Source organism: Micrasema longulum, unplaced genomic scaffold, assembly GCF_059751315.1.
Source record: "Micrasema longulum isolate JH-2025_06_02 unplaced genomic scaffold, ASM5975131v1 h1tg000215l, whole genome shotgun sequence".
Lineage (NCBI taxonomy): Eukaryota > Metazoa > Arthropoda > Insecta > Trichoptera > Brachycentridae > Micrasema > Micrasema longulum.
The window spans coordinates 214519-234771 of record NW_028277420.1 but is presented as its reverse complement, the minus strand read 5'-3'; the positions used below and the strand labels follow the sequence as shown (position 1 = coordinate 234771).

General features: G+C 34.6%; 1 protein-coding gene across 3 annotated transcripts in view; it reads left to right on the top strand.

Moving 5' to 3' along the window:
* LOC148283616 (uncharacterized) overlaps positions 1–20253 on the top strand; it is a 179370-nt gene that overhangs the window by 153304 nt on the left and 5813 nt on the right. For all 3 annotated transcript variants that reach the window (XM_088243486.1, XM_088243487.1, XM_088243488.1), the window contains 3 exons: positions 13534–13668; positions 13758–18316; positions 18534–19238. In XM_088243486.1, the coding sequence (XP_088099612.1) occupies positions 13534–13668; positions 13758–18316; positions 18534–19238 (5399 nt within the window). The remainder of the gene's footprint in view (positions 1–13533; positions 13669–13757; positions 18317–18533; positions 19239–20253) is intronic.

Genomic DNA, 20253 nt, shown 5'->3' with positions numbered 1-20253 from the left:
AGAAATTCCAGGGGGCGAAGCACCCATCTGAACTTTTCCATTCACCGATCAGCTGAGCCAAGTAAAGCATGAGACCATTAAAACCTTTTACCAAGACAAATCCCTTCCATCCCATGTGACCTATGCACCACACGAATCCTCAAATAAAAACACATTTTTCGAATTCAACATTTGTTTATTCTAATCTTCTTAAAATATAGACCCCGATAGAGACAAAAATAACTTAATGCTATATCAAAATTTGAAAATCCATAATACATTATCTATTTGAATAATATACGTAGAAACACCGTATAAAAATATATGCTTCCTAATGAAGCGTCACAATGTAGGTACTTCATTTAAAGCTTATTGCTTTATGAATATTAAAAGTACATAAATATATATTATTTATAAACACCTTGATCTAACATATAATATATATAGCTCGAGAAGTAAAATCTTCCTTGATTTCAAATCAAAACATTTCAATATAATAGTTACTTCGAATTCGAATAATATACGCTAAATGGTATGATGGTTTGATGGTTTTAACAAAAATATGACTTAAATCAACTTGCAAAACTATTTGAAACATTTCTATATTTTTACAATAAAGGTAAAAATTTTACACAGCAATTTCTCAATTCAATTTACAAAACCATCGGAAATAATTCGGTATTTTTAAAACGCCGGTGAAAAAATATCACAATAAATTTGTTAAATTAATTTACACCGCGTCATCCAATTTAAGCAAAATCTTCCTAACAATCCACGGGGTGAAGAATGCTTCCACTTGTCCCTAATATAACCTTGTTTTGTTTGTGATATATCTCCTTGCATTTAATTGAAAACGCAAGACCGAAATTTTCATTAGAAAACAATTTGGAGATAAACGGAAGTACTATGATATTTTTAATTGAATCGGCATTACTATGATTATAAGAGTACTATGTCTTATCAGCTCGTCTTGGTGCTACTGCTTCTCGTTGAAAAGAAGTCAAAAGGCTGATAAACTGATGAAATGCGTGTCCCTGATTCGATCGTATGGAAGGCGCATGACATGTTCTAAAAATGCGTTCAGCTTTTCCGTACTGTAGCGGTTTGACAATTTTGCACGTGGTCAATGAACATATTAGGTTATATTACTAATTAAATATAAAGGTATAGAAGGGATCCTGTCGAATTCAGATAATTAGTTTATGGATGCAAGATTCGTTTTCAATTATTGTAATACGTCCCGCCACCTCCTCGCCATCTTGCTTTTTTTCTCCATAGAAGCAATGCGTATCGCTTTCGATGCTTATCTCAAAGGTTTGCCCACGCAAGAAACAAAAAAAAAGAAAATTTTAAAATTTATTCGTCACAGGATCTATACAGTTAGATATCAATTTGTGCAAGAATATCAAACCAGCCAAAATCCTACTGAATTCTAAACTGAAGACATGAAAGTACTCTAGACGATCATAATAGTGAATTAATTAATAATAAATATAATAAATCTGGCATATACCAATTAAATTGTAATGATTGCCATTCAACCTACATTGGAAAAACTAAAATAAACCTTAGGTGGCACTTAAAACAGAATATGCGTAGATTTTTTTTTCTAAACGTGTTCAACTATAGGTTACCGACGAAGATACTTTAAATGTTCATGCAAATATACTTATTTTCGTACACAAATATCGGTTTTTCTTTATAGACAGTCGAAGATAACTCTGTTAACTTCCTATTGTAATTGGGGCCCTGGCCGTGTAATCGCTCAGAAAATAAATACAGACGATCGTTGCACGTCTTGGTAATTGTCAAAAGTTATATAAAAATCATAATCAAGCGAGCATGTTTTGCTTGAATAGGAATTTATTGGAGTTGGTAATCACGTTTTTTATCCCAGAAACCTATTTAAAATATGAATGAGAACTATTTTAAAATCTAATGAAGTGAAATAGTTTCGGTTCGTTTCGGTTCGTTTTGGTTGGACTTGATCATATGACATCGAGATGACAAGTTGGTAGAACATACCGAGGTAGACAGAGATAGTCTCGATATGTACAGATGAAGATAGCGAACAGGCCCAGGCGTATGCAGCTTATGTACTGTACCGTAATCACACCCTCGATCGATTAACCTTTAGGATTTTAATCACTGTTAGTTGTTTTATTATAGAGCAGAATGTAAATAACTCCGATGTTATCGCCTAAACGGATAGCCAGCAGATAAAGCCATACAAATGTATTTACCAAACCATTATCAGCAATTTCCGATTCCAACAGCGAAATTCATTAATTTGGAAATAACCTTCAGGAAAATACTTTCCTTGTAATAACATATCGCGGGAGAAGGCTTTCCAAAGTCCGGAAGGAAGTTCCCGAACAACTTTTTGGAAAATTAAACTTTTTACTTTGCATAACCGCGAACAAAAGTTTATCAGATAAAGTTTAGGGGGGTGGATGGGCCAACGAGGAGGAAACTGTCTAATTTATGGTATTATTTAATAAAAGAGGATAATTATTAATAAACAAAGCCTTATTTTAAAGACGGGCAAATAATCCATCTTTGATTTATTGGAATAAGTAACATTAAATCTTCTCTACATAATTTGGTTTTTGCGAAGCTTCGGGATTACTAAACATTTAAAAAGCTTTTCTTTGTGAAGAAGGGCGAGCTGAATTCAGAGCTTACTTCTCCCACTCTTGATTATTCAGATGTTTGTTACTTGAATGCAAATTAAGTTGGAACGATTGCGAAATGTCTGTACATAACCGAATACCGCACGCAACCACACTTGAACAATATCCGGCAAAAAATAATCTTTCACATTTCATCACTTTTTCGCAGTGTTTTAAATAATCTTACATCTAAATTTATTGCAACAGTGAAGGAAAACAGGGCTTATGACCTATGATTGACTGATTTAAGAAGCCACTTTACACAATGTGTAACATTCACCATTCTGCCTATGTTTGAACATGCATATTTCCTCAACTCGTCCATCTGTTGACTTTTGTGAAGTAAAAAAACCGTGTATATCTTTGGCTTTTTTTGTTGAAGAATTTTTATTATCGTCTCTTTTGAGTTAAATTGAATTGTTATATATTTTTTTTATATGGATTAAAATAGTGATGCGACTATATTATTTTTTGTCATGTCTCCACAATCTAATTTACTAATAATCGTTCTATCAGGGCTTCGGGATTTTCATATTTTTTCAGTTGGCCACTTTAGACACTCTAAAATTTACCATTCTGCCTATGTTAGAACATCTATATTCTTTCGATTCTTCCACCTGTTGATTTTTGTGAAGTTGAACCAACCATAAGCCCTGAAGATGCCTAGACTCATATATTCCCTTCTGCAAAATGTTCTCCAACTCTGTTGTAGTATGCTAATATTGAGAGCTCCCCAGGGGGTTGAATCTCTACAAAAATTTCGACTAACTCAAAATAACGGGATGTGAGTGGGAAACTCCTTGATGCTTTTCCGAATGTTTGAGATTGCCATTTACCATATTGATGAGCCATATATTTAGTGTTTAAAATTATTATGTTTCTGATCCAATATAATATTTGCGGTGATATACTCGTATGTCTGTGATTGTCCCTGTAGCTGGAATACTGTACAGATTTCAGAGAATGCTTCCGGTTTCGCTGCTTCAAGCAATCTATTTTTCTATGGTCCATTCACATTTAGCATACCTATGCTGTGTTTGGGGTTTTGCAACTAAGAGCAAAATTTCTGAGGTGCAGATTATTCAGAATAGAGCGATCAGAAATGTGTTTCACCTACCGTATGATACTCATGTAAGGGACATTTATTTTGAAACAAAAATCATGCCTTTTAGCATGCTTTCCTATTTCGAGATAACTGACACTATCATTAATACTACTCTCGACTCAATGCACAGTAACATAAAGCCAGCTTTCATTGGAGACATCCATCGGTACAGTACTCGATCAAAAAATAATATTTATATTGGATCTGTGAAGTTTACGAAGTTTGGTACTAGATCTTTATAATACATAGGTTTCAAGGAATTTAATAAATTGCCACAAAAATTTAAAGTACCAATTTCAAAATATAGAAACAGGACGTGCGAATTGAAGAATTATTTTTTTCAGAAGTACTTTGAATAAATAATGTTAGTTTATCCAGAGAATGCGCATCTTGAACAAATAACTTTTATTATTTTACCGTTTTTGCTTGTATATGTAATTTTTAATACTATTGAAATGTTATTTGTGTTTTTTTATACTTTTTTTAGCTTGTATACATAATTTCAATACGTTTTTGATTAAAAAAAATAACCTGTATTGGGTGTGCGCATATTTTGTTAATTAAAAAAAAAAAAAAATTTGCACTAGTTCAGTTTGTATATATACATGCATGTAATTTTTAAACTTTTTATATTTTTAAATTTTCTTTCCCAGATTGCATAATGTAAACATCATTTTGAATTTATTTCCATGCCTAGTATTCTGTTTATTTTGTTATTTTTAAGTATTTTTCATACCCTTTTTAATTTGTAGTATATCATAATTTTAATTTTTATGCTTTTGTAAATAATATTATAGTTAAAAATATAAAAACGTCTTTAAATAAATTTGTTATCTGTATGTCCCTAAATGAGTTTTTTTTTTTAAAACTCCTTGGGAATATTGTATATAATTATGTATAATATGTTTTCAATTTAATAAAAAAAAAAATTTAAAAAAACTAATTACTCGTCCCAACGCAAAACAGGAATATTAGTCCCATGGAATCGGGACTTATGTCTAAAAAAATGTGTAATAAACTACTTATAAGTAAATAAATAAATTGTTGAAGAATAAGAAAGTTTAAAACAAAAGTCTATTTTAGAAAACCCGAAGAAGACACGTCAACTTATCATTCAAAAACTTTTGACACGTAACACAAACAGGTATAATAAATAATAATCGCGAAATTTCACAGAAACTGTTGCCAAAACGTCTACAACTTATCTGGTGTACTAAATTATGACGAAAAGAAATATTGTTTTCATTTAGAATATTTTAACTGGGACTAATTTCTCTTGATATTTAAGTGTTTTCAGTTTCAGAAAGTACTTCTAGTGACAATAAATCTCCGTCTTTAATCAATCACTGGGACGGGACATTGACAAAATAATTTCGGACACAAGATTCGGCGGTGTAAAATATCGTAGAAATCGAGAAGGGGAAGTACAGACAAAATGACATATTTATTTTTATATATACGGCAATTCTGCCTTTTATGCGGGTAAAATGACAATTCAAAATTGATTCGAAATAGGCGGGCTTTGGGATGCCAGTCTATTGCATCACGCGACCTCGCTGCTACTTACCCACCTGCCAAAACACTACAGTCCGTACAGAAAGAAGGTGCGTGTTTCTGGCTGTTAAAAAATCAGGCGGTGGCTGTGAATTTTTTGAAAAGGCATTTGAACATTGTTTGCTGTCACTCACGACACGGTGTAAAAAAGACAACTGCACGTCAGACTGATTATGCCTAACTAAAATCGACAAAAACAACGTTTCGTTGTTCCGTTTTTCGCACACTAAAATTAAATCGATTTGGTTGTTTTTTTTTAGAAAGATTGTCAGAATGATTTTTTTTGTGTCGGTACTTTATGCGTTATCTTAAAACAGTTATCATGTTTGTTTACCGTACTATAAATAAAACATGGCGGTTTTAAAGGTTTGTGTATGGTCCTAGTTCCCATAGTAAACTATTTATTACCTTTTCTGAAATGTTCTTCATCTCTGTTTTAGTATGTTAATGTTATCAGCTCCCCAGGGAGTTGAATCCAGTCCTTGCCTACAAAAATTTGGACAAACTCAAAATATTGTTGATAAATTCACCTGGTCCATGAAGAAGTATAGAAATTGAAAAAATAAAATTTTCAGGCGTTGCCTAGTATGTAGGTGAAATAATTCAATCACACGAATCTCACCCACATAAATAAAGGTTTCAGCTCTTTAACTTCACAAACATCAACAGATGAAAGAATTGAAGGAATATAGATGTTCAAATATGGGCAGAATGGTGAATGTTACACAGTGTGTAAAGTGGCCACTCAATCCAGCCAATGACAGGTCATAAGCCCTGTAGATGCCTAGACTTCTATATTACCTTTTCTGAAATGTTCTTCATCTCTGTTTTAATATGTTAATTTATCAACAAAAAAAAAACAACAGAAAATGGTAAATACCTGTATAAAAATCAATATGTATAAAATCACGACTTTAGTGCCATAATCCAGGGAAAAAATATGGTAACTCGTTTGTATTTTAAAAAGTCAGCCCACGTTTTCTTTTAAAAGTTTATTATTTACCACAGTTTTTTCAAATTTTTAGTAAGTTTTCTACGTTTCCGTATATATATTTATAAATAATTTCATTATTATATCATTCATGATATACTGGTTTCATTTTCTCAATGATTTGTTTTTTGATTCAATTTTCATTAAATATATGTAAATAAATAAAACAACATAAACTAAATATGGAGAAAGTAAACTCAAAAAATGCAACTAATAAATCCCCCTCAAAACAAATTACTGAGGAATTACAACCGTAAAGGCCCTTTTTAATGATAACACCGGTGATAAGAATGAAGATTGTCCGTGCATTTATAAATACTAATATTTTTCACGTTTCAAGCCTGGTAAGAGCTGGTTAAGATACATGACATGTTCTCGTTAGGCTCATGCATCCTATGCTGACCCGAGTAAGAAGACAAAAATAATTGTTTGTGAATTCAATCACTAATTGTCAGTTTCTATATTGTTATCACTATATCCGTAATTCGTATGTCGTTTTACCCATACTGTACGGACAAAATGGTTTCTGATTGATCTCTCATATGTTTTTGAAAAAGGAGTAACTCGCTAAGCCTCTATCTTGAGACTTATCAGCAGGTGAGATAGAGGGGATATGGAAGGAGGTAACGAAAAATACACCCAGAAAAATTGAAAAAAATGTTTTTGTTTTTTTTTCTTGCAACTGGCGAGAATCGAACCCGTGACACCAGTTTCACAGTTGGCCGTCTAATCAACTACGCCAAGGCGCCAAATTTCTCTTTTTTATTATTTTAGAACCTTTGTCATCAGTAGATGATATACCGAGGATGTTTGTTTAAAAATACTGCTGTTCTGGCTTTTATAATTAGTGATGTAAAAATAAAATAAAAACTAGGTCATTTTGTCCGTACTTCCCCTATATGTATCTAGCAACCGGCAGGAAAGTCAAACATTCCGTTGCTAAGGAGAGGGAAAAACGAGAATCCATCTTAGGTTTAAAAAAAGGTTGGCGTGTTCATGTTCATATTCTTAAGTCCAAGGGTCATTTGGTAACCTTTGCTGACCGTGAAAATGGAGAGAAACTCGGTGTTTTACTAAAATATACAGCAATGTGACCTCTGTTTTCGTGCAATTTTCCTTCCAGTCGATAAAACCAGTCCCTCCTAGGCCGAGTAGTTGAAATTTCAGTAAACTCTGGCCGACAACTCGCCCCTACAAGACCTTAGTTTTTCCGCTGGTTTTCGGTTAAGCGGGCGAAACAAACTAGATAAGTAAGGATTGCGTCGACATCTACATGTAAATTATGTTACCGAAGATTTTATGTTTTATCCGCACACCTCTCCAGGCAAAGCTGCAAACTTCGAAAAAGGAATCATTCATTTGATTTATAAAGAGAAATATTATATTAGCATGTACAATTTTTGGAGAGTCTACATTAAATTTACGAGGTTTAAAAATAGCTAGATAATACAAACTAGAGTTGGGCGTTTCGTTTATTTAAAATGAGTAGCAGTAACAGTTACCGATTTAATAAAAAAAGCCGTTTCGTTAAACTGTTTCTAAATAATAATTTAGAGCAGCGCAGCGCTGGCTCTTCAAACGAAACAAAACAGTGCGATCCCTAGGGGCAGGTTCTACCAACGCTAATTTCAACGGTTACTTTTTAAATCAGTAGAAGCAGTTCAATTTGTAAATTAATAACATCCTGAGTAGTTTTTTTTACAGCAACAGTTTTTTTTAACTGTTCAACTATTCCGAGAGAATAATCGTTTCATATTTTTACCACCTCTAATACAAACATCTTAAAACACTGATTTGATTTCAGAATTATCATCATATCAATCCGCACACGTTGCGGCATTTTTTTTCTTCATATATTACATAAAGATGATTAGTAAAAGGTGAGGTGATCAGCTGACTTATTCGATCACAATTTCGTTTCGTAAATTCGTTCGTTCGTCATATATCCATCTCATTCTAACGCAATTAACACCATATTTCGCCCTCGTTCCCTCTCATCAGAAATGAATTAGTACAACATAAGGCCACAGACCTATCGTTTAGGTGGAGACAAAGAAAATTGTCAGTAAAAAATATAAATCACTTTATAAACATGGTTGTTTAATCTATCCACGGACAACTGTATGAAAGAGATAGAATTTATGGGTATTGGAGCAAAAAATGATAATTTTTCAGTAAGCTGCTTGTTGTATGCTGATGATGCAGTTCTGTTAGCAAGCAGCAAGGATGATTTGCTACAAATAGTTTCTAGAATGTATGATGTATGGCTGGAGAGCGAATTGGCGATGAACGAAAGTAAGTCAAAAGTGATGATGGTATTTAAAAGGGATAGTGAGGTTACTGACTGCATAATAAATGTAAACAACGAATGCCTCGAACAAGTAGAAGAATTTGTGTATCTGGGAAGCATGTTTTCAAGAGATGGAAGAGTAGAAAAAACGTTGAAAGGAGAGTGAATGCGGGCAACAAAATGAACGGAGCACTAAGCACAGTAATTGCTAATAAAAATATGTCAATCGAAGCTAAACTGGCAGTGCACAACGTACTTTTAGTCCCAACACTTATGTATGGAAGTGAAACATGATACTGGCAGAGGAAGGATGAAAGCCGTGTGAACGCGGTTGAAATGCGATCTCTTAGACGAATGTGTGGGAATCAATGTATGACAGGGTTACAAATGATGAAATCAGGTGAGAGTGTAAATCTGAGTCAAGTATAATTGAAAAGATTAAGAAAGGGTCTCTGATATGGTTTAGTCATGTAGAACGAATGGACGACGATAGAATGGTAAAACAAGTATATATGGCGAAAATAAACGGTAACGTGAGACGAGGATGACCAAGGAAGACGTGGCATGATCAGATAAACCAAAATCTTAAGTCTGGTCATGTCAAAAGCAGACAGAATCGAAGGGCATGTATAACAAGATGTATGAATGTAGAAGAAGCTAGGAATATATGCCAGGATAGACGTGTGTGGCGGTCCATTATCTCTGTCTACCCCTACGGGGAAATGATGTGATGGTAGTACTAGTAGTAGTAGTAAAAAACCAGTATGTATTTATTTATTTTATTTTATTTTATTTTGAAACTTGAAATAGGGCACGCATAAACGAGCGAGACTAATCCGTACTTCAAAAAATGGCGAATATGCTAGATACTGCACTCTTCGTAAGGACGGACAGATCATTTTTAGGATTTTTTTCTGAGAGTAGCCATCGAGTCGAAAGCACTAGTCTAGGTAGCCGTTTTTAGCAAATCGCATCAGTAGAGTGGGAAGTGAATCACAGGCCCGTGGTACGTGGTTCAGAGTACCACGGAGCCACAACCCGACTCAATTTATCACTTTACATTGAAATATTTTAAATGTAGGTAAACCTAACCTACTTTCACACGAGGAAATAAATAACACGATGTTTATTCACACGCCATGTATTTTTTTAATTAATGATTTGTGACGAAAAATTCGTATTTGTTGGAATAATTAATATCTGACATATTTTGTACATTTAATTAATCTTTGAATAAATAAGAGCTGCACAACAATAATAATAAATAAATGATATAATTAAATTGATTGATGAATAATCATAGTTTATTGACAAACATAAAAATTATTTTATTATATATTCGGCCTCCGTGGTGTAGCGGTCAAGACACTTGACTCACGCACGGAAGGTTCCGGGTTCGATTCCCGGTGAGAACACAAAAATTAAAAATGTGATTTTCTCAAGCCTGGGTGTTCTGTGGTGTTATTTACCACTGTAATTGGGCCTCCTGGCCTGTTGTGGTGCAAAAAATAAAAATAGATAAATATTAGATAATATTAGATATTAGATAACAAAAATAATTTTATGTTTTTAAAAAGGAATAACCTGCTAAGCGTCTATTTTAGAAGCTTATCGGCAGCTTTTCTATATAAAAAATATGTAGGATTTAGGTTTTAGAGTGTTGGTTGGAGTTCCTACCCCAGTTAGAGATCGACCGAGAAGACACGAGATTGCTGTTTAATGCGTATTTATTACATGTCGAATAAGATACAGCACTTGGTTGAGTAGCGCGAGCGTAGCGGCAATGATGGGTTGAAGAGACTGAACTTGAACTACATGCTGGAGCTGAGCAAACTGCACTGATCTTGTTGGGCTGACTGAGGCTTTTGTAGTTCATTTCTTCATGGTAGGGACGGTGTGAATGTACTGCAGAACGATGCCCTCCGATTTCATATTTATTTATTTATTTATTTATTTATTTATTTATTTACGGACAAAGTCCATTATAAACATTACAATTAAAAGAAATTTTTACAAAGGAATAAAAAAATATAAGGAACAGAAATAAGCAGCAAAGACAGATGATAGATTTTTTAGATTAAGTAAAAAGCATAGGCTAACTATACAGATTCTTTAGCTGATTTGTAAAGAAAGACATCCTTACACCATAATAATCAAGATCTTGATGATCGTTCACCCGCCTGATCATTCTGGGCAAAGGCGACTGTGCACCATAATTGGTCCTGTAGTGACCGAGGAAAAACATTTCATTATTTCTTAGTCTACGGGTGGGAACGTTAAAAAGAATCTTTTGCAAAATTTCAGGGGCATCAATGAGACAGTTCATAATTTTATACATGCAGATTATATCTGCAATGCATCTGCGTTTTTCAAGACTTGATATGCTTAAAAACCTCTCCATATCAGAATATGAATAGTCTCCTCTTTCCAATCCCATCTTCCATGCAATTTTTCTTATAAAACGATGTTGAACTGATTCAAGGCGCTTGATATGAACAGCATAATGAGGGGACCAGATTACAGATGCATATTCAAGAATAGGGCGAACTAAAGAGCAATAAAGTGTTTTAAGTGTAAGCATACTTTGGAAATCAGACGTAGTTCTATTAATAAAGCCTAAAATTTTTAAGGATCTGTTTACTATATTATCAAAGTGTTCCAGAAAAGTTAGTTTATTATCTAGGATCACTCCAAGATCTCTTATAGAGGTGACAATCGAAAGAACTTGGCCATTAAGTTTATAATCAAAAATAAAAGGATGTTTACATTTATGGTATGAAATAATTTTGCATTTATCGATGTTAAGTTCCATGTTATTAGTTTTGCACCAAGTATGAAATGCATTTATGTCTTCTTGGAGTCTGACACAGTCATCAATATTTTTAATTAGCTTAAGTATCTTGTTATCGTCAGCAAAAAGCCAGAATTTTGTAAAAGAAAAAACATTAGCAGCATCATTAACAAACAGATTAAATAGAAGAGGGGCCAAGTGGGCACCCTGTGGTACACCAGAAGTTACTAGGAAGCTATTTGACATGAAGTTATTGATTTTTACACTTTGTTTTCTATGTGAGAGGTAGGATTTTAAAAACGATAAAAAGGGATCTCTAATGCCTACAGCACGAAGTTTAGCACATAAAATGTTGTGATCAACTTTGTCAAAGGCCTTGGAGAAGTCTGTATACAGTACATCAGCTTGAAGATTATTCTCGAACGCTGTAAAAATAGTATCAGTAAAAGAAAGCAAATTGGTCGTCGTTGATTTGGCTGTCCTAAATCCATGCTGCTCCTCAATCAGCACATATGCAATACTCATAGAGTTGCATTACACGTATATATTGGATTCGATAGAAAGTTATGACATTGCATCGTCGGTCATTAGTCTACTTTAGGTGAACTAATTTAACACGCGTATGTCATCGATTATGGACCCTATTTTTTTTTTAATTGTGACCCCGCGACACCGGCTTCACAGATGGCTGTCTAACCGATTGCGCCACGGTGCCTAATGTTATTTTTAAATTGTGATTTTAAATCAACCGTAATTGAAACTTCAGTCTGACGTAACGAGATATTTACTAATATGTTCGGGCGAATGATGAATACAGTTGTGTGTTAAATATAACCAAAATTCTGGACGATTAAAAAAGGTAAAAATCCTTAAAAAGGAATTCGAGTGAACAGATATCCATCTCGTGGTGGGTTCGATTCCTGGGAGGGTCGACATAATTTTTTTTTTTAAAAAGTGGTTTTCACCGAAAAATTTCACTGTTTCTGGACTGGCACCTGAAGTGTAAGACTGATTACCTTATATTCATTGCAGTGCCCTATGCCCCACCTGAGTAGATAAGGGTTTTATGATGATGACGATGACGATGACGATGTAAAGTTACAAAACGCAAATAAGATATGAAAAATATTTACAGAACAAATCATTTCTGCTTTTAGTTTCTACAACAGGGTGTATATGAACATTAATTATGGCATGACGCATGACATGTACGTATTATGTTATGACCCGCCTAGTCCGGTTCGATGGATGAGAGTATTAAAATAAAATAACTACTTTTCTTAAATAATTACCCGGAATAGTAATAGTAATAGAAATAATTTAGGCACATACAAAACAATTGTTATGAAACGGATAGGGGTTTGGCCAGATACCGGATATTCGGCGAGGCCATAAGCCGGATATCCGGCCGTCGAGTATCGAATTTCTCACGTGAAAAAAATACGTGAAAAAAATAATTTTTGAAAAACGTTTTTTATTGGCGTATTATTTTTTTTTTCTAGTGTGTTTACTGAACACTGACGAACGTTTTTATTTTTAAAAAAGACATTATTTCAAATAATGAGAGTTACTTTATTCTTCCCAAATACGGTAGATATCAATAAATCAACTTAGGGTCGTTGATTTCATGAAGTTTTCGCAGCTTAATGAATATTAGGTAGACGCCGAATTATTGAGCTATTGAGCTACTATCCGGCCGGATACCGGATAGTTATTAGATATACGTTTCATCTCTAGAAAAAATACATTAGAACGTACTGGGTGAAATGAAGTCAGTGAGATATTCACTTATTTGGAACAACAGAGATGGAAGACGGAATTTACACATTGACAGGGCTTATAACCTGTCATTGGCTGGCTTAAGTAACACTTTGCCAATGTGTAAAAATCCATATTTCTTCAATTCATACACGTATATTTTTTTGTGATAGCTGTCAAAGAACTGAAACTTTTACTGTACATGTGGGTGAGATTTGTCCTACTGAATGTTCCACCTCGAGAAAGCGCCCGAAACAAAAAAATATGCTTATTCTTAGATTAGTGATGTTGGTTTAATCAACAGTATTTTTAATTTTTTAAAAAATGTTTTTATTGTGTTTTTGATTTACGGTTTATTGGATTGTTTTATCATTCGACGTAAATTATTTTCAGACAGAAGATCCAATCTTCGTCTCCGTTTCCTGCCCCCGGCCCGGCTCCCGCCATGTCCGCCCCCCGAGGGCGCGGAGGCGCCTCTCCGGGTCTACTCAGGAGGAGGTACTCGGTGCCGGAAACAGTCATGAGAAAGTAATTATTACCCATATACCTAATAATGTTGATATAGTACTTTCAGTTTTCTAGAAGAACTTCAGTATTAAATGTTCGTTTTATTTCAGGTACAAATTAGCGCAACAGAAGTCCGAAACTGACGAGAGTGAAGTTGGGAGTGCCCCCTCCCCTCGCGGTTGGAGCCCTCTGCGGCGGGGAGGCGGCGGCGCGCGCGGGCGGGGCGCCCCGCGTCCTTCGCCCCTGCTGCGCCGTCTCTGGGGGCGCCTGGGAGGCTCGCACTCAGAGCTCCGCTACTGGGACTCATGCTCCGCCAGTACCGACAACTGCGAGGCCTGCAGAAAACTCTCCGACAAGAGCGTCCCCTCCGCCGCCAGGAACGACACGAACCCTTCTTCCCCGACACACAAACTCTACAGGTCTTCATCGAGATCTCCGAAAAAACTCCTCCCTTTTGCCAGTCGAGGATTCAGCCCCGAAAGATACATTACCCATTTGGAGAACACTAGAGATATGCTTCTAAGAGAGAGTAAAAGTCAAATCACGTCTCCCAGCCTATTAGCCAGTGTCTCCACTCCTTCCGAAAGGTCATCTTTCAAAACGGCGTCTCTCACTGAAGGATCCCCCAAGTTGAGGCTAAGTTCGCTAGCCACGTCATCATATCCAACGACCGAGATGAACAGTGCTTCCGATGCAACGAGTGAAATTACCAGATCTTCCACCAGTTACTCGAGCGATGATGTGACGCAATCGAGAAGTAAAATATCCACGCGGCCAGAGACGGCCGGAGTATCGTCGACCAATGGCTATTCTGATGTTGTTTCCGAATCACCTAGGAAGAGAAGAAAAAGTGTTTGTATATACATGAATTCGTACGATTCTCCGACTGTGGAAATCAGATCTACGAGTATTACTGATTCCAGTGCTCCCTTTAGTCAGGAATCGTGCTCGAATACGGACTTGGACAAGTTAAATACGGATAAGTCGCAATATTCCGATCCATCGGAACAACTCGACAGTTTTGCAATAGAAACTTCTTCTACTCATCCGACGACGACTTCTGCTGAGAAAATAACCACAACGGAAACGTCGAACACAACACCGTCAACCCTACATAGAGAAACATCTTCTCCTAGTGATTCTGCAGTATCTACGCAGAGTTCCATAACAACTTCGAGTAAAATCACTCACGATGACAACTCTAAAACATCTACACCTTCGAGTAAAGGAAACAAGTACGGGAACGATGAAAGCAAAAATTACAGGAAAAATAATTTTAGTAACCGGGAATTTTCAGATACAGGCATTTCGGAAACAATCGTGAACGACTGTGACAGCAATAAAAATTATTTAAACTCGAATGATGATTCGGATCAAAATTTATCAAAATCAGGAAGTTTGTCGAATTCCGAGAACTTGAGCACTACCGAATGGACGAGTGATATAGTAACTTGTATAGAAAACCCAGCATACACAAAGTTGAAACAAGGAAATTTGAAAAACTCCATCCTAGAATGTTTGGAGGTTGTTGTTTCGGAAACATTAAGTTCTTCAGCGTTTCTCGATCAAATAAAAAAAGCTAACGAAAACCAAGATAGTAAAAGTCGTAACAATTATGACAAAGCGAAAAGTCTTAACAATGAACTTTTATTGAAACCTCATTGCAATTTAATTGATATTGACCAATATGTTTCAAATATTTTGATCGATAGTTTAAATACTATGACAGATCAAATCAATGAAATAAATCTAAACACCGATGAAGATTTCAAACTTAGTATTTTAGAAAAAGAAATTAAAGTGAAGCTTCATAACACCTGTGCAAGTCCTCTTAATTTACCGAGTGAAAAAATTATGTCTTCGTTGCTTACTCAAATGCCAGACAAAGATTTGTTAGAAACAACAATCATAGAAGAACAGACTCACTCACTATCTTATTCTACAGAATCTAAAACATTTCCCGCATCTTGCCAAACAGAAATTCGGGAACGATGCAAAGCAGAAGAATATCAAGATGAAGAGAAATCATATTATTTGGAAAACAGTACGAGTAATTTAGATGAGAATAATATTTTTAGATATTCAGATATGTTGCAACCGCAAGATTGTATCCTAAATCTTGATGAAAATGCTCTTGCTTCAATAGATACTGAAACATTCTATAGCAATGACGTAAATATTCAAAAAAATAAAAATGTATCGAGTCATACGAATAATACCCAATTTTACTTGAGTGATTCTAAATCGGATATAGTGGACAAAGAAAACAACAGAAGTTGCGGAGCACTCGAAAACGATAAACCTTCCAAAGCTGTTTTGCAGAAGTTAAATAAAATGTTTGAAAATAGTACTCAAAGCATAGATTCAAATTATAATGTTTGTTTAGACGACTCAACAAACAATTTATTCTGTGGATCTGTATATAGGGATGTCTCACATCTCGAAATGTCAACTGATGTCGATGTATTTGTTGACAACAGTTTGAACAAAATGATGAATAGTATAGATATTGAATACAATTCGGATTTAAGTTCTGATTTGAATAAAAATGTGTGTGCAAATGTACAAATTTCATCTGACAACTGCCAAAATTTATCTTTCAACAATAATAAAGAAATCAATGAAAATACTCCAAATAAAGAAGTGTCAGACATAAGTAATAATATACTGAGCAATATAGGATCTGGGAGTACGTACCAAAAACCACATCAAATTCCTATTGTTGTTCCTAGATTTTCTGCGATACCCCATTCTGAGTCCATGGAAGTAAATACGTCATCAGAAGAAGAATTGTCAAGTTGTGAGTCTGATTGTTTGAGTATGGTGGATAGTTTAGATGATCCTAATTCTCCAAGATTTATGAACAGTGATTCTAAACTGAAGAAAAAAATGTCTAAACATGACAATACACCCGTACGGGGTGACATTATATATTTATTACCCGAAAATACTTTAAACAACACTGTTAGATTACCAAAAGAAAGAAGTGAAACATTTTTTGTTCCTATAAAAGAGGACACAATAGAACTTGAAACAGATAAGCTTATAGTGGCTGAACACATGCCGGAAAAAATTAAAGAAAAACTTCATAAAAGACAACAAAAAAGAGAGCTCCGGAAGGAACATTATAAAAGGAAAAAATCGAGACAGTTGAAAAGGGAATTAGAAAATCAAAAACTTGCTGGATTACAAAAATTAAGGGACGAACACGAAAAAGATTGTATCGAAATTTTGAGCCAAGTAATAGATCAAGTTGTTGAAAAAGTGAATACTGAAGATGATAAAATGAGTCAAAGTTTAAAGCAAACCAAAAATAATTTCCCAGATCTTCTCAAAACCAAACCCAATGAAAAAAAATCATCACAGAGAACAGAAAAAACATTGCCAAAAGATGGAAATAATCTAAATAATTTTGAATCATTTGTTGTAGACAAACAAGGTAATTTGCAGTTCAAAAATAAAAATAAGGTAACACCACAAGAAAATACCAAAACAGAATCATGTGATAAAAAATCAAGCAGGTTAAAGAATCAGAAAAATAATAACATTTCAAAACCAAATCCAATAGGTCATAATGTAAAGAATAATTACGAATTTCAACCACCTAGTTACAATCCTAACCTAACTGGACCCAGAAGACTTTATCAAAAAACAGAATTTAAAGAGGGTAACAAACATGTTGAAATTCTAGAAATTGTAGAGTGCATTGACAGTTCCCCAGAACCACAGTCAGACGATAACCAGAATTATTTGAGCTCTTCGAAACACGGAAAGAGATCAAAAATTCCAGTCCCAGTTGTAGAAAAATTTCATAGAATTTCCAAAAACAAAAGCCTGCATAAATCTTATAAACGGTGTCGATCGCCTACTAGTAAACCACCATTTAATATATCTCTCGCAAAAATGGACCAAAACAGTCATATGAATACAAATTCTAAAATGGATCAATTAATTGCTAACATACTTATTGATGCTTTCAATGAAGATTTTCAAGAAGGTAAACGAAAACCAAATTCCTTATCGTCACTTCAGAAAAAACCAGCGCATCCCATCGTTAAAAAACTTTCTTCTTCCGGGGAAATACCTGGCAGGCGGGCATCTGTACCGCAGCAAAATCCAGATAAATTAGCATCAATTCCAAAATATAAACAAAAATTTGACGCAATTCCTGAAGAGAAAAGCAGTTTTAGTATTGAGTCATCAAATGAAGATGTGGCTAAGGTAAATAGGCGCCAATCATTACCTAATGAAATCAAACTACAAAAGATTGACAATTACAACAATAACTCTGACCACCCAGATCTAGGAACTTATAAAACTCAAAAATTGAATGAGATATCTGAGACGGATGAAAATAATTTCACATCCGAGACGACATTTCAAAATTATGACATAAAATCAGCATCACAAGTAGAAAAAAAAAATACCACAAAATTGACCAATGTGGAGACTCAAAGTTCTCCTCTTAAAACCAACAAAATAATTCACGATGCATCTACATCTCCGATACCGCAATTTGTCTCTGCCGCAACTAGTCCTATACCCATTGAGAAGACATCAAGCAGCGGAGGTCAGTTGAAAAAAGTAAAAGGAAAACAAGCTCTCGGAACCAGGGATGGCTGGGCCGGATTCTGCCGACCCCAGACAGGGTATTCACCAGAACACGAAGGTACTGTCAACATTACCAGTACAACGATACCACACTGCACCATTTCCGCACATCATACTATTTTATAAAGATTGTTTTTTCACCAGCACAATAAAACTTAGAAACAACCCTTAGTTTGTATTCTTGTGAATAAATTTGTCGATTTGATGTGTTCTTTTGTGAAATATATATATGTCAAATAAAACAAATTTCCAAATAATAACAGATTTTTTTTAAGGTTCTCACCCATCTTCCAATCCTTCTGATAGGGAAGCTGTAGAGAAGATAAACGTCGATGAAAATGAAAAAAAATCCGCTCCACGTTCTCAAAGAATATTGAGAACAGTGGATAGCAGAAATAATATTAAACAAATCAGCATAAACCACAAATCACCTACACCAGAAAACAATAATTCACTCACAGGTCAATCTTCAGACAGCGCAATCACTAAGAAATCAGAAGAATATCTAAGAAACAATAGTTTAGAACTATGTGAATACTCAATTAGTGATAAAGGCAAAAGTACTAAAACAACCTCACCGGTAATCTCAGGAAAATATTCCAAATTAACCGAAAAAATCAAATACACTTCCAACACTAACAGACACACAAAAGATCACTCCACTGACACAGATAAAAAACAATTTGAAACCAGTTATGGAAAGATAAGTCAAAAGAAAGTAGAAATACATTTACAAAAAAGTGAGAGTAAAGAAAGTGTTGAAAACAAGAGAATAAAGTTACCCAGTCCTTTTATGAATGAAAGTTTTAGTAGGTCTACGGACACAACTAGTAGTGGTAGTGATTCCGAGGTTGGGGTGACTTGTCCAGCTCTGGTACCAAGATGGCTTCCCAATAACAGTCTTCGTCAACGGAGAAATGTTAATCGGAAGAATTTCAAGAAAGAAGAACCATTTAGATTGCCATATCAAAATGTTGCAGGTAATGTTTTTGAGCATTTTAAAACAAACACTTGATTGAAAATAAATTTAAAATTTTAGTTAAACATTGGATTATGCAACGCCAACTTTTACAATCATTTGAATTTACATTTGAACAAGGAAGTTTAGTGCCACGGAAAATTGGATACAAAAAATGTGTTCATACACGGTGAAAATTAGAGCATTTTAGAGCGGGGAAGTTTCTCAAAAATGAATTTTAAAAATTACAAAAATGAACTACATTACAGGTCCTTGTGAATCTCAATTACAGCATTGTTATGTGTTGCGATAGATTTCCGGTTCCCTGGTGGCCATTTTTTTCAACATTTAGTGTAATTTGACGCTACGGGGTTCTATTTTCAAATGTCAGTAGTACAACTCACCGACGACAACTGGTGACATCACGGACGAAGTAATTTCAAAACTATAAAGCCTTTTAAAAACATAGCAATGATAAAACAATACACAAAAATGTATATTTTTTAAATTTTGGCATAGTTTGATAGGATATAAATAAATGAAAAAAAAAAAAACCCTGAACTTTCTCATTAGGAATTAGCATTTCAGATTGGCGAGTTGATCGACAAATTGAAAAATCCATGGACATGGCTAAACCTCAGAGTAATAATTCGCTACCCGCTTATAGAGGATGCCGTTTTGCTCTATTGCATAAAACAAAAGCTTTCAAAATTTAACATTACAATTAGCGCATACAATTCTCGACTTGAGTACCTATGGCACTATGTATTGCGGTAAACTGTAGCTAACTTCGCGATTGATAATCATAAAATGGTTTTTGTCCGCTTGGGGTCAACTTCGTCAATGGCTCTATAAGCGGGTGGCGTATTATAACTTTAAGGACTAAACATGTTATAGTTAATAATAAAATATAATAGGGCCAGATGAAGTTACTGATTTAGCATATGAGAATTGTAATGTTATATTTTGAACATAGCATGATACAAATATTTCTCTAGTTATTGAATCGGCATTCATTTCACAATACTTGATTATAA